Source organism: Hypanus sabinus, chromosome 4, assembly GCF_030144855.1.
Source record: "Hypanus sabinus isolate sHypSab1 chromosome 4, sHypSab1.hap1, whole genome shotgun sequence".
In the NCBI taxonomy this organism is placed as follows: Eukaryota; Metazoa; Chordata; class Chondrichthyes; order Myliobatiformes; family Dasyatidae; genus Hypanus; species Hypanus sabinus.
This window is the reverse complement of record NC_082709.1, coordinates 65363973-65379916: the sequence shown is the minus strand read 5'-3', so window position 1 is coordinate 65379916 and position 15944 is coordinate 65363973. Positions and strand designations below refer to the sequence as shown.

The following is a 15944-nucleotide window of genomic DNA, read 5'->3' as shown; positions in this document are numbered from 1 at the left end:
CCTTACCCTCTGGAAAGCCATCCCAGACATCAAGACGATCGTATCTGCAGTCTGCAGGCCCGAGCTGCAGAGGGTCGTACTCCAGGTCAAAGGTGAGCATGGTGAGGGTCACCTCTGACCTTGGCGGTGCCAGGATGATGTAGGTACAGTACAGGTTGTGGGGGTACTTGTCAGGGAAACTCGGAGACTCGATCACACCGTTGAGAGCCGTGAAATTCTTGGAGCAATCGTCGGACCCTGCGAAAAGAGAAAATGAAAATCAGAAGGGTGTTGCACTGAGTGCAGGTGCCCAGCAACCGTGAGACCTAATGGATGCCAAACCATGGAAAATTAGACCACAGAAGCAGTCAGCATAATGCCAATTCAGCACCAGCAACGGGTTCAATTCCTCCTGCTGTCTGTAAGGAGTTTGTAAGTGCTCCCCGTGACCCGTGTAGGTTTCCTCCCAGGAGATCCAGTTTCCTCCCACATTCCAAAGACTTACGGGCTAGTATGTTGGTCATATGGGTGTAATTGGATAGCATGGGCCGGAAGAGCCTGTTACCATACTGTATCTCTAAATAAAATAAAATGAACAATCTGCCTCACTAATCATCTTCCTCTGAGCTGGAGAACTGTCCGTAACCCCAAGTTTCTCCAAGTCAGAAGTCCAGTCATCCACGGTTGCACTGGTAGGTTAATTAGCTGCAGAATAGTACAGATATTAGTTAATTTTAGGTTTTAGATGTAGTTAGTATTAGTTAATTAGCATAGATCTGTACCACAGATACAAAGCATGCCAGACCACAGGAGTTGCACCAGACTAGAGAGTTTCAACCTGTATAAACAGGAAATGCCTCCGGTAATTCTAGGCGGCATCTGTGTCACTGATTCTCCAAAAGAGTTACAGTCATACAGTGAAGATGCAGGCCCTTTGGCTCCCCACGTTCACGCCGAACATCGGTCCGGTTTGCCTGCATTGATACCATCTCCTTCTGAGCCTCACCGGTTCCACTGCCAGTCAAAGCTCTTCCCACACGTGTTCACTGTACCTGATTCCACCAAGTACTTCAGCTGCGCACCCCACACATCAGCCATTCACTGTGTGAAATTGCAGTGGAATTGCAGGACACAAAGGCCAATTCACGCAGCTCAAAAGCCCACGTAAACTGAAAATGCCACCTTACATGAATCCCATTTTGTCATTCTCCCCACATTTACATCAGCTTGAGGACCTGAGTTATAGGGAAAGGTTGAATGGGTTAGGATTTGATTCCCTGGAGTGTTGGAGATTGAGGGTAGATTTGATAGAGGTTTACAAAATTATGAGGGGTATAGATAGAGGTAATACAAGCAGGTTTTTTCCACTGAGATTGAGTGAGACAAGAACTAGAGGTCATGGGTTAAAGGTGGAAGGTGTATTTTTTTAAGGTGAACGTGAAGAGAGGGTGGTGAGAGTGTGTAATGAGCTGCCAGTGGATGCAAGTTTGATTTCAACATTTAAGAGAAGTTTGGATGCCATCCCCTAGGTGAAGATATTTCTTCCCATCTCTCTCTTGACTGGTAATTCCTTGTGTTCAGGTTCAATCCTCCCCTCAGCCAGGTGGATCATCAACTCTCTCAAGTCCCATTGTTCTGCAGAGCTGGGAAGTTCTGGACTTATAAACAATCAACATGATCAGGGTCTTGTATGGAGAATTCTCACGAGGTGTTGTCTCATTCAAGTTCAGACAAGTAAAACCACTGACCCTGATCTTCAGTCACTTTGACTTCATCTTAATCTACCAATTAATCCACCGACCGGCATGTCTCTGGATGTGGGAGAGAACCGGTACACCAGGGGAAATCTACACAGTGACCTGCATGTAGACAGCACCCGGGGTCGGTATCGAACCCGGTTACCAGGCCTATAGGGCAGCGGCTTGACCAGCCGGTCCGTAGAGCTGCTTTTCCAGCCATTGAGCCATTTTGCAACTGTCCCCCTTCTGGTCTAGAGAGATTCGCTGTTTTAATCAGTTCTTGTACAAATAATTACCAAGCTGGATATTCTTTGGTGAGTTCAATAAGGGATAGACTGGGGCCAGTCATGAAAACAGGCCCCTGAGACCACTGCTTCTTCTTCTTCGGCTGTCCATCGATTTTGGAAGATGACTGAGGCCTGGGCCAGGTTGTATGGAAGACCTGCAGTTGCCCATGCTGTAAGTCTCTCCTCTCCACACCACCGATGTTGTCCAAGGGAAGGGCAAGGGCCAATACAGCTTGGCACCGGTGACATCACAGAGCAATGTGTGGTTAAGTGCCTTGCTCAAGGATAAGACATGCTGACTCAGCTGAAGCTCAAACTACCGACCTTCAGGTCACTAGATCAACGTCTTAACCACTTGGACACGTGCCCTGAGACCACTGAAAGCTCACTGCCCAATGACCACCCACTTACACCAATCCTACATGAATCCCATTTTTTTATCCTCCCCACATTAACGTCATCGAGGAGCTGAGTTATAGGTAAAGATCGAATAGGTTATGACATTATTCCCTGGAGCGTAGGAGAATGAGGGGAGATTTGATGAAGTATACAAAATTATGAGGGGTATAGATGGGGTAAATGCTAGCAGGTTTTCCACTGAGTCTGGGCGACATGAGAACTAGAGGTCATGGGTTAAAGGTGAAAGGTGAAATCTTTAAGGGCAACATGAGGGGGAGCTTCTTCACTCATAGTGTATGGTGAGAGGGTGGAACGAGCGGCCGGCGGAAGTATGGATGCCGGTTTGATTGCAGCATCTATGAGAAGTTTGGATAAATATGTGGATGGGAGGGGTACGGGGGCTATGATCTGGGTGAAGGTTGATGGGACTAGGCTGAATAATAGTCAGCACAGAATAGATGGGCCAAAGGACCTGTTTCTGTCCTGGAGTGTTCTGTGACTCCGTCACTCCCACCTCCCCCCCAACCCCTGGCTACCAGATTTGATCATTCATCCACGCATCAGGCTCAGCTTAACAGGGGCCATTTAAACTACTGACCTGTAGGTCTTCGAGGTGTGGGAAGAAAGCAGAGCGCCCACAGAAACCCACGGGGGGGGGGGGGCGAGCGTGCAAACTCCACGCAGGCAGCACCGGAGATCAGGGTCACACCCCCTACCTGCAGCGCCCGCCGCCCCCCAGTCAGTCAGCCGCGCCTGGCATTTGCAACCTGCAGCACGATTCCCTGATGGCTGCTTCGAGCGCTAGCGGCAGCCAGCATCACGAACAAGCCGCTAGCTCACTGCACGACACAGTTCACTGACTCTGCAGCGTAACCTCCCAGCCCGCACACATGTTAAATGAAAAACACATTTGTCTGGCAGCCTGGCAAAGTTGTGTCTCCGGCACTGTTTGCAGAACAGGAGTCGGCCCCATTGTCACACCATATCACCATAATTGCCTCTGGTCCCTCAGGATGTACCGTTAAGTGTGTATGAGTTGAACCATCACACAGCACAAAGGAATTGAAGCCTTTACAAATAACACCAGCTGGCTTCGATCATGCGTGGCAAGCAGCAATCCAGTCATCGCCAGTTCAGATGACTTATTATACCCAACTCGAGCTTCAGGCTTTCAGGCCCGCAACCTATTCCTCTCCTTTCTTTCCACTGACTTAATTTAGCTCTGAAATGAACTGCAGACCTCCTGCTCACCTGTTCAGATCACCCGCACAATATGTTCTGTCTCATTTGTTCCTGTAATTCCAATCTAAGTGACTTTATTTCCAGCAATTCCCTCGGTGTTATGAGTTACTGCTCTTTGACTCACTGCGTCCACTGATGACTTCATGAAAAAATGTGCTGAAGTTAGTCAGCCTGCACATCAGATAATGCTTTTCCCAAGGATCAGGATTGTTCTCCAGAAACGGTAGACAGTGACATATTCATGTCATTTTACCATTTTATTGGGAAGGATATTAGTTGGGGATGAGGCTTTAAAAACTGTTAAACTGGCTATCAGGAGTCACTCTAGGGACAACGAGACTGTGCAGTTGGCATATCAGTCCACCATCGGGATGGTGTGGGGGTGATCTGTGCTCGTGTGATATAAGCAGAGCTGCTGTCAGTGGTAAGTCACAGAGGAAGTGATGCACTGACTGCCCGGGTTAACTGACGGTTACACTGGTTGGAGTGAGGTTGTGGGCTGAGCTTGTCACTGTCTCTGCTCCTCACAGCCTCAGTAAGTAGAGGATTTCTACAAATCTGAGCACCTTTGATCAACATAAAGCCAGTTCTGCTCTAGGATCATGTATCTTGTATCTGCATCAGGTATTGGCAACAACAGATAATTGTCTTCAAATGACCACACACACACACACACATTACATATATATTCTTTCTCTCTCCCTCTCCCCCTCCCCCCTCACTCTGTCTCATTCTCTCTCACTCTCCCACTCACTCTCTCACTCTCTCTCTCTCACTCTCACTCTGTCTCTCTCACTCACTCTCTCTCTCCCCCCCCCCCCCCACATACCTAAGGGTCTCTCCATAAGTTGTGCTCTCTCCACTTTCCCCCACCCATTCCATTGTTCTCCCTTCTGTGTGTCACTGTTTGATTTTCACCGCTCGCTCTTTCACTCTCACTGTCTTGGCTTTTTGTGCGAGGAAATATTTAGAAATAAACACAATTCATATTTCTTAGCTGCCAGCTGGTTTCAGAACATAAACTCAGAGGTACAGAGAACTGAAAGTAAGAAAGCACAAGGTGAGATGGGTCACATGCTACCTGCCCTCTATGTTGGCAGCTCCACAGTCAAATAAACAAACTACATTCCTGGATAACTCTTCACCGCTGAACAGAGAAATGATTAACTCCAGTTTCCCTGGTCTGTTACCCACTCTCGTATCAAAGGCACAACATACTGGTTTTCCAAATATTCTTCCTGCTGGTTGCCTCCCCTTTATTTATTCATTCTCAGTGGTTTCCCCATCCCTTCATCATTCTCTGCTTGCGGAGTTTGGAGTTTCCTTCCTGGAAAGGCTCCTTCCCAATGGAAGAAGATGGCTAAAAGTATATGCCCTTTGGATGGAGAGGTGATGGGTGGTTGGGATTAATCCAAGGGGTCAAGTTACCTTTTCAGTTGGTTGTGCAAAAGGAGGATAAGCCAATGAGAGGAGCTCGAGGGTCAGGTGGTTCAAAGGGAATCACATGATCAAGACAACAGAGAGAGAGAGAGAGAGAGAGAGAGAGAGGGGGGACATAGATTGGCAGAAGGAGGCAGTTCCTGAATCTGTAGGCAGTGGCCTGGACCACCTATCCAAAGACAGCAAGGCTGGTAAAACTATCGTGATTAAATGAATCTGGAAAGGAGCAGCCAGCCTTGGTGACATGTCAAGGCCCAACAGATTCTCCAAGGCCCTTCAGAAAGCCACTGTGCTGAACTCCCCCATTCTGGCCCAGCTTCCTACCCACACCAGGGGCAACTGGAGGTGGACAATATATCTCAGGTTAACAGCAGGGTTTTTCACGGTAATTAACGGAACACCGAAACACTACAGCGTAGTACAGGCCCTTCGGCCCACAATGTTATGCCAACCTTTCAACCTACTCTGAAATCAATCTAACCCTTCCCTCTACAAAGTTGGCCACTCTTCTATCACTATTGCTTATCTAAGAGTTTCATAAGTGCTCTTATCACCACTGCTAGGGCATTCCACTCTGTCTAAAGAACTTACCTCCGACATCCCCCCTATACTTTCCTCCAATCACCGTACAATTATGCCCCCTTGTAATAGCTATTTCTGCCCTGGGAAAAGGTCTCTGTTCATCCACTCGATCTATGCCTCTTATCATCTTGTACACCTCTGTCACATTACCTCTTATCCTCCTTTGCTCCAAAGAGCAGGGATTTTTACAGGGGATCACAAATCACTTGTTCCAAATCCACTGATACCAACAAATATATCCCCCTATTAATTGATACCTGCCCATACCACCATATATTCATCCATGCTGCCCCAACATCTCATAAACCCAGGTGTTTGATCTTCCTGGGTGGGCCAATTCCAAATGTACCATCATGAAGCAAGTAGGCTTGAGGTGTAGAACAGAGACATGCCTGGCAGAGCAGGCCCAGGGGACAGAGTTGCGGGGTTACATCAGCAATGGGACGTCAGGATACTATTGCCTGTCAGCTAGAAGCTGTCAAATGTTAGCATTGTGCCTCAGTGTCCGTGTATGGATATGTATTTATGCGTATGTGCGTACAGATGCACTTGTGTGTGTGTGTGTGTATGTTTGCATAGGCAGATACATGATGGTGTGAGGTAGGCGCATGTGAGTGTCGGGGTGTGGCCACTTACAGACACGTTGCTGCTACAACGACAACTGATACAGGTACAAGAACCTCAAGTGGGACTCACTTTATGTCGAGCAAGAGTGTAGAAATCCTCTACCTACTTGGGCCCAACTACGGAAGTAATCACAAAGAAGGCACACGAGCAGCTCCACTTCACTTGGAGCTTGAGGAGATTTGGCATGTTACTTCGGCAAGTTTCTACAGATGACCTGCACAGAGCTTGGTTGCTGACTGACTGGAGGCTCAAGGTTACGGGACTGAAAGAGGCTGCAGAGTTGCAGGCTCTGTCAGCTCCATCATGGGCATTAGCCTCCCCAGTATCGAGGACATCTTCAAAAGTGATGTCCATCACGAAAGACCCACCAAGACCAACCACGTCACGCCCTCTTCTCATTGCCACCCCACACTCAACATTTCAGGACATTTTAGGAACAGCCTCTGCCATTAGATTTCTGAATAGTCCCTAAACCCAGGAACACTATCTAACCATTTTGCTCTCTTCTTTACACTATTTATTTATTTTTTAATATATTTCTTATTACAAGTTATAGAAATATTCAGCGTCTTGCACCGTACTTCTGCTACTAAACAACACACTTTACAAGAGATGGCATGATAATAAGCATGATTCTGATTTACTGCAGAGACAGTGACAGCTCAGTCTACACCCGTACCCAGACAATCAGAGACAGTGACAGCTCAGTCTACACCCGTACCTGGACAGTCAGAGACAGTGACAGCTCAGTCCACACCCGTACCCAGACAATCAGAGACAGTGACAGCTCAGTCTACACCCGTACCTGGACAGTCAGAGACAGTGACAGCTCAGTCTACACCCGTACACAAACAGTCAGAGACAGTGACAGCTCAGTCCACACCCGTACACAAACAGTCAGAGACAGTGACAGCTCAGTCTACAGCCGTACCCAGACAGTCAGAGACAGTGACAGCTCAGTCTACACCCGTACACAGACAGTCAGAGACAGTGACAGCTCAGTCTACAGCCGTACCTGGACAGAGACAGTGACAGCTCAGTCTACACCCGTACCCGGACAATCAGAGACAGTGACAGCTCAGTCTACACCTGTACCCAGACAATCAGAGACAGTGACAGCTCAGTCTACACCCGTACCCGGACAGTCAGAGACAGTGACAGCTCAGTCCACACCCGTACACAGACAGTCAGAGACAGTGACAGCTCAATCTACACCCGTACCCAGACAATCAGAGACAGTGACAGCTCAGTCCACACCCGTACACAGACAGTCAGAGACAGTGACAGCTCAGACTACACCCGTACCTGGACAATCAGAGACAGTGACAGCTCAGTCTACACCCATACCCAGACAATCAGAGACAGTGACAGCTCAGTCTACACCCGTACCCGGACAGTCAGAGACAGTGACAGCTCAGTCCACACCCGTACACAGACAGTCAGAGACAGTGACAGCTCAATCTACACCCGTACCCAGACAATCAGAGACAGTGACAAATCAGTCTACACCCGTACCCGGACAGTCAGAGACAGTGACAAATCAGTCTACACCCGTACCTGGACAGTCAGAGACAGTGACAGCTCAGTCTACACCCGTACCCAGACAATCAGAGACAGTGACAGCTCAGTCCACACCTGTACCTGGTCAGTCAGAGACAGTGACAGCTCAGTCTACACCCATACCTGGACAGTCAGAGACAGTGACAGCTCAGTCTACACCCGTACCCAGACAGTCAGAGACAGTGACAGCTCAGTCCACACCCGTACACAGTCAGAGACAGTGACAGCTCAGTCTACACCCGTACCCAGACAGTCAGAGACAGTGACAGCTCAGTCTACACCCATAACCTGGACAGTCAGAGACAGTGACAGCTCAGTCTACACCCATACCCGGACAATCAGAGACAGTGACAGCTCAGTCCACACCCGTACCAGGACAGTCAGAGACAGTGACAGCTCAGTCTACACCCGTACACAGACAGTCAGAGACAGTGACAGCTCAGTCCACACCCGTACCCAGACAGTCAGAGACTGTGACAGCTCAGTCTACACCCGTACCCGGACAATCAGAGACAGTGACAGCTCAGTCTACACCCGTACCCGGACAGTCAGAGACAGTGACAGCTCAGTCCACACCCGTACCCGGACAGTCAGAGACAGTGACAGCTCAGTCTACACCTGTACCCGGACAGTCAGAGACAGTGACAGCTCAATCTACACCCGTACCTGGACAGTCAGAGACAGTGACAGCTCAGTCTACACCCGTACCCAGACAGTCAGAGACAGTGACAGCTCAGTCCACACCCGTACACAGTCAGAGACAGTGACAGCTCAGTCTACACCCATACCCAGACAGTCAGAGACAGTGACAGCTCAGACTACACCTGTACCCAGACAGTCAGAGACAGTGACAGCTCAGTCCACACCCGTACCCGGACAGTCAGAGACAGTGACAGCTCAGTCCACACCCGTACCCGGACAGTCAGAGACAGTGACAGCTCAGTCTACACCCATACCTGGACAGTCAGAGACAGTGACAGCTCAGTCTACACCCGTACCCAGACAGTCAGAGACAGTGACAGCTCAGTCTACACCCGTACCTGGACAGTCAGAGACAGTGACAGCTCAGTCCACACCCGTACCCGGACAGTCGGAGACACTGACAGCTCAGTCTACACCCGTACCCAGACAATCAGAGACAGTGACAGCTCAGTCTACACCCGTACCTGGACAGTCAGAGACAGTGACAGCTCAGTCCACACCCGTACCCGGACAGTCAGAGACACTGACAGCTCAGTCTACACCCGTACCCGGACAGTCAGAGACAGTGACAGCTCAGTCTACACCCATAACCCGGACAGACAGTGACAGTGACAAACTCAGTCTACACCCGTACCCAGACAGTCAGAGACAGTGACAGCTCAGTCTACACCCGTACCCGGATAGTCAGAGACAGTGACAGCTCAGTCTACACCCATAACCCGGACAGACAGTGACAGTGACAAACTCAGTCTATGCTCATGCCTGGACAGTCAGAGACAGTGAAAGTCTCAATCCACAACTGTACCCCGACATTCCGAGACAGGGACAGCTCATTCTACACCTGTACCCGGACAGTCAGAGACAGGGACAGCTCAGTCTACACCCGTACCTGGACAGTCAGAGACAGGGACAGCTCAGTCTACACTGGTATATAGAGAGTCAGAGACAGTGACATGCTCAGTCTACACCCGAAAACAGACAGACAAAGACAGTGACAGGCTCATTCTACACCAGTATCCAGCCAGTCAGAGACAGGGACAGCTCAGCCTACACTGGTATACAGTCAGAGACAGTGACATGCTCAGTCTACACCTGTAACCAGACAGTCAGAGACAGTGACAGCTCAGTCCACACCCGTACCCGGACAGTCAGAGACAGTGACAGCTCAGTCTACACCTGTACCCGGACAGTCAGAGACAGTGACAGCTCAATCTACACCCGTACCTGGACAGTCAGAGACAGTGACAGCTCAGTCTACACCCGTACCCAGACAGTCAGAGACAGTGACAGCTCAGTCCACACCCGTACACAGTCAGAGACAGTGACAGCTCAGTCTACACCCATACCCAGACAGTCAGAGACAGTGACAGCTCAGTCTACACCCGTACCCGGACAGTCAGAGACAGTGACAGCTCAGTCTACACCCGTACCCAGACAGTCAGAGACAGTGACAGCTCAGTCCACACCTGTACCCAGACAGTCAGAGACGGTGACAGCTCAGTCCACACCCGTACCCGGACAGTCAGAGACAGTGACAGCTCAGTCTACACCCATACCTGGACAGTCAGAGACAGTGACAGCTCAGTCTACACCCGTACCCAGACAGTCAGAGACAGTGACAGCTCAGTCTACACCCGTACCTGGACAGTCAGAGACAGTGACAGCTCAGTCCACACCCGTACCCGGACAGTCGGAGACACTGACAGCTCAGTCTACACCCGTACCCGGACAGTCAGAGACAGTGACAGCTCAGTCTACACCCATAACCCGGACAGACAGTGACAGTGACAAACTCAGTCTACACCCGTACCCAGACAGTCAGAGACAGTGACAGCTCAGTCTACACCCGTACCCGGATAGTCAGAGACAGTGACAGCTCAGTCTACACCCATAACCCGGACAGACAGTGACAGTGACAAACTCAGTCTACGCTCATGCCTGGACAGTCAGAGACAGTGAAAGTCTCAATCCACAACTGTACCCCGACATTCCGAGACAGGGACAGCTCATTCTACACCTGTACCCGGACAGTCAGAGACAGGGACAGCTCAGTCTACACCCGTACCTGGACAGTCAGAGACAGGGACAGCTCAGTCTACACTGGTATATAGAGAGTCAGAGACAGTGACATGCTCAGTCTACACCCGAAAACAGACAGACAAAGACAGTGACAGGCTCATTCTACACCAGTATCCAGCCAGTCAGAGACAGGGACAGCTCAGCCTACACTGGTATACAGTCAGAGACAGTGACATGCTCAGTCTACACCTGTAACCAGACAGTCAGAGACAGTGACAGCTCAGTCTATACACGTAACCAGACAGACAGAGACAGTGACAGGCTCATTCTACACCCATACCTAGCCAGTCAGAGACAGGGACAGCTCAGCCTACACTGGTATACAGTCAGAGACAGTGACAGCTCAGTCCACACCCGTACCCAGACAGCCAGAGACAGGGACAGCTCAGTCTACACCCGTACACAGACAGTCAGAGACAGTGACAGCTCAGTTCACACCCGTACCCAGACAGTCAGAGACAGTGACAGCTCAGTCTACACCCTACCCGGACAATCAGAGACAGTGACAGCTCAGTCCACACCCGTACCCGTAACCAGACAGTTAGAGACAGTGACAGCTCAGTCTACACCCATACCTGGACAGTCAGAGACAGTGACAGCTCAGTCTACACCCGTACCCGGACAATCAGAGACAGTGACAGCTCAGTCCACACCCGTACCCGTAACCAGACAGTTAGAGACAGTGACAGCTCAGTCTATACACGTAACCAGACAGTTAGAGACAGTGACAGCTCAGTCTACACCCATACCCAGCCAGTCAAAGACAGGGACAGCTCAGCCTACACTGGTATACAGTCAGAGACAGTGACAGCTCAGTCCACACCCGTACCCAGACAGTTAGAGACAGTGACAGTTCAGTCTATACACGTAACCAGACAATCAGAGACAGTGACAGCTCATTCTACACCCATACCCAGCCAGTCAGAGACAGTGACAGCTCAGTCCACACCCGTACCCAGACAGTTAGAGACAGTGACAGCTCAATCTACACCCATACCCGGACAGTCAGAGACAGTGACAGCTCAGTCTACACCCATACCTGGACAGTCAGAGACAGTGACAGCTCAGTCTACACCCGTACCCGGACAATCAGAGACAGTGACAGCTCAGTCCACACCCGTACCCGTAACCAGACAGTTAGAGACAGTGACAGCTCAGTCTACACCCATACCCAGCCAGTCAGAGACAGGGACAGCTCAGCCTACACTGGTATACAGTCAGAGACAGTGACATGCTCAGTCCACACCCGTACCCAGACAGTTAGAGACAGTGACAGCTCAGTCTATACACGTAACCAGACAGACAGAGACAGTGACAGCTCAGTCTATACACGTAACCAGACAATCAGAGACAGTGACAGCTCAGTCCACACCCGTACCCGTAACCAGACAGTTAGAGACAGTGACAGCTCAGTCTATACACGTAACCAGACAGTCAGAGACAGTGACAGCTCAGTCCACACCCGTACCCAGACAGTTAGAGACAGTGACAGCTCAGTCTATACACGTAACCAGACAATCAGAGACAGTGACAGCTCAGTCCACACCCGTACCCGTAACCAGACAGTTAGAGACAGTGACAGCTCAGTCTATACACGTAACCAGACAGACAGAGACAGTGACAGCTCAGTCCACACCCGTACCCGGACAGTCAGAGACAGTGACGTGCTCATTCTACACCCGTAACCAGACAGTTAGAGACAGTGACAGCTCAGTCTACACTGGTATACAGTCAGAGACAGTGACATGCTCAGTCCACACCCGTACCCGTAACCAGACAGTCAGAGACAGTGACAGCTCAGTCTATACACGTAACCAGACAGACAGAGACAGTGACAGGCTCATTCTACACCCATACCTAGCCAGTCAGAGACAGGGACATGCTCAGTCTACACCTGTACACAGACAGTCAGAGACAGTGTCAGGGTCAGTCTACCCACATACACTGACCATCAGAGACAATTACAGATCAGTCCACACCCGTACCTTGACAGGTAGAGCTAGTGACAGCTCAGTCTACATACGTGGAGAGACAGTCAGTGACAGTGACAGGCTCAGTCTACACCCGGACAGTCAAGAGATAGTGACAGGCTCAGTCTACACCCATACATGGACAGTCATTGACAGGCTTAGTCTACACCCATACCCGGACAATCAGAGACAGTGACAGCTCAGTCTACATCCACACCCGAACAGACAGTGACAGTGACAAACTCAGTCTACGCTTATACCCGGACAGTCAGAGACAGTGAAAGCTCAGTCTACACCTGTACCCAGACAGTGAGTGACAGCAACAGGTTCATTACAAACACGTATCCGGACAGTGTGTGACAGTGACAGGCTCAATCTATACCCGTACCCAGACAATCAGGGACAGTGAAAGGACAGTCAACACCCACACCCGGACAATCAGAGACAGTGACAGCTCAGTCTACAGCTGTACACAGACATTCAGAGACAGTGACAGGCTCAGCCAGCAACCATACACCAACAGTCAGAGACAGTCACAGCTCAGTCCACACATGTGCACAGACAGTCGGAGACAGTGACAGACTCAGTCTACACCCGAACCCAGACACTCAGAGACAGTGACAGGCTCAGTCTAGAACCGGACAGTCAGAAACAGTGACAAGCTCAGTCTACACCTGTGTCCAGGTAGTCAGAGACAGTGACAGGCTCAGTCTACACCTGTGTCCAGGTAGTCAGAAACAGTGACAGGCTCAGTCTAGAACCGGACAGTCAGAAACAGTGACAGGCTCGGTCTACACCTGTGTCCAGGTAGTCAGAGACAGTGACAGGTCAGTCTACACCTGTGTCCAGGTAGTCAGAGACAGTGACAGGTCAGTCTACACCTGTGTCCAGGTAGTCAGAGACAGTGACAGGCTCGTTCTACACCTGTGTCCAGGTAGTCAGAGACAGTGACAGGTCAGTCTACACCTGTGTCCAGGTAGTCAGAGACAGTGACAGGTCAGTCTACACCTGTGTCCAGGTAGTCAGAGACAGTGACAGGTCAGTCTACACCTGTGTCCAGGTAGTCAGAGACAGTGACAGGCTTAGTCTAGAACTGGACAGTCAGAAACAGTGACAGGTCAGTCTACACCTGTGTCCAGGTAGTCAGAGACAGTGACAGGCTTAGTCTACACCTGTGTCCAGGTAGTCAGAGACAGTGACAGGTCAGTCTACACCTGTGTCCAGGTAGTCAGAGACAGTGACAGGCTTAGTCTAGAACCGGACAGTCAGAAACAGTGACAGGTCAGTCTACACCTGTGTCCAGGTAGTCAGAGACAGTGACAGGCTCGTTCTACACCTGTGTCCAGGTAGTCAGAGACAGTGACAGGTCAGTCTACACCTGTGTCCAGGTAGTCAGAGACAGTGACAGGTCAGTCTACACCTGTGTCCAGGTAGTCAGAGACAGTGACAGGTCAGTCTACACCTGTGTCCAGGTAGTCAGAGACAGTGACAGGCTCGTTCTACACCTGTGTCCAGGTAGTCAGAGACAGTGACAGGTCAGTCTACACCTGTGTCCAGGTAGTCAGAGACAGTGACAGGTCAGTCTACACCTGTGTCCAGGTAGTCAGAGACAGTGACAGGTCAGTCTACACCTGTGTCCAGGTAGTCAGAGACAGTGACAGGCTTAGTCTAGAACTGGACAGTCAGAAACAGTGACAGGTCAGTCTACACCTGTGTCCAGGTAGTCAGAGACAGTGACAGGCTTAGTCTACACCTGTGTCCAGGTAGTCAGAGACAGTGACAGGTCAGTCTACACCTGTGTCCAGGTAGTCAGAGACAGTGACAGGCTTAGTCTAGAACCGGACAGTCAGAAACAGTGACAGGTCAGTCTACACCTGTGTCCAGGTAGTCAGAGACAGTGACAGGCTCGTTCTACACCTGTGTCCAGGTAGTCAGAGACAGTGACAGGTCAGTCTACACCTGTGTCCAGGTAGTCAGAGACAGTGACAGGTCAGTCTACACCTGTGTCCAGGTAGTCAGAGACAGTGACAGGTCAGTCTACACCTGTGTCCAGGTAGTCAGAGACAGTGACAGGCTCGTTCTACACCTGTGTCCAGGTAGTCAGAGACAGTGACAGGTCAGTCTACACCTGTGTCCAGGTAGTCAGAGACAGTGACAGGTCAGTCTACACCTGTGTCCAGGTAGTCAGAGACAGTGACAGGCTTAGTCTAGAACCGGACAGTCAGAAACAGTGACAGGTCAGTCTACACCTGTGTCCAGGTAGTCAGAGACAGTGACAGGCTTAGTCTACACCTGTGTCCAGGTAGTCAGAGACAGTGACAGGTCAGTCTACACCTGTGTCCAGGTAGTCAGAGACAGTGACAGGCTTAGTCTAGAACCGGACAGTCAGAAACAGTGACAGGTCAGTCTACACCTGTGTCCAGGTAGTCAGAGACAGTGACAGGCTCGTTCTACACCTGTGTCCAGGTAGTCAGAAACAGTGACAGGTCAGTCTACACCTGTGTCCAGGCAGTCAGAGACAGTGATAGGCTCAGCCTACACCCGTACAGTCAGAGATAGTGACAGGCACAATCTACAACCTTGCTCCGGCCAGTGTAACCATTAGTTAACGCAAGCAGTCAGTCACTGGTCTGACCACTTCCTGTGTGTCTTACCACTGACAGCTGCTCTGCTTATATCACACGAGCATAGACCACCCCTCACACCCTGATGTTGATTGACCAATATACCACCCACGGGCTCATTGTCCCTAGAGAAGCAGGCGATACCTGACAGCCCCATCCCCAATTAATATTGTTCACAATGAAACAGAATGGTAAAATGAGAGCTGGTGATGCCTCCACTGAGGCACATACCCAACCCACACTACAACCTATGCACCCATATGCACACAGCCTATAGCCACCCACACCACCCTATATCCATCCATACTGCCCAGAATATCAGAAACCCACGGATGTGATTCTCCTGACTGGCTATCTCTATCATCCCCAAATAAGTAGGGTTAAGGTGCACATAAGCCGCTACCTGTCTGGGTGGAACAAGCTCTAAGGGTTAAATTGCCAGCTCTAGGGAGGATAGTGACGGAGGTGGTGGGACAGGAAACCTTGGTAGGATTGAGCTAACCCGGGACAGTACAAGAACTTCCTTGGCCTGGGCAACTTATGCAACCTGCGAAGCTGCAAGGAAATCCCAGGTTACAACGTAAAGATGAGAGATTTGAAGAGATAACGATGAAGTTTATTTGTCACATGCCCGTCGAGACAATTGCATCACTTCGCTTCAAATCACTGAGAGTTCTGCTGGGCAGCCCATGTGTGTGGGCACGCTTTCACTGC

At 50.3% G+C, this 15944-nt stretch overlaps 1 protein-coding gene across 4 annotated transcripts in view; it reads right to left on the bottom strand.

The window, feature by feature from the left end:
* Positions 1-15944, bottom strand: part of LOC132392844 (neuropilin-2-like) — a 109424-nt gene that overhangs the window by 61135 nt on the left and 32345 nt on the right. For 3 of the 4 annotated variants that reach the window (XM_059967328.1, XM_059967329.1, XM_059967327.1), the window contains exon 4: positions 7-237. In XM_059967328.1, the coding sequence (XP_059823311.1) occupies positions 7-237 (231 nt within the window). Of the gene's footprint in view, positions 1-6; positions 238-4475; positions 4696-15944 lie in introns of those variants that run through there. The other variant, XM_059967330.1, reaches the window with a different exon arrangement.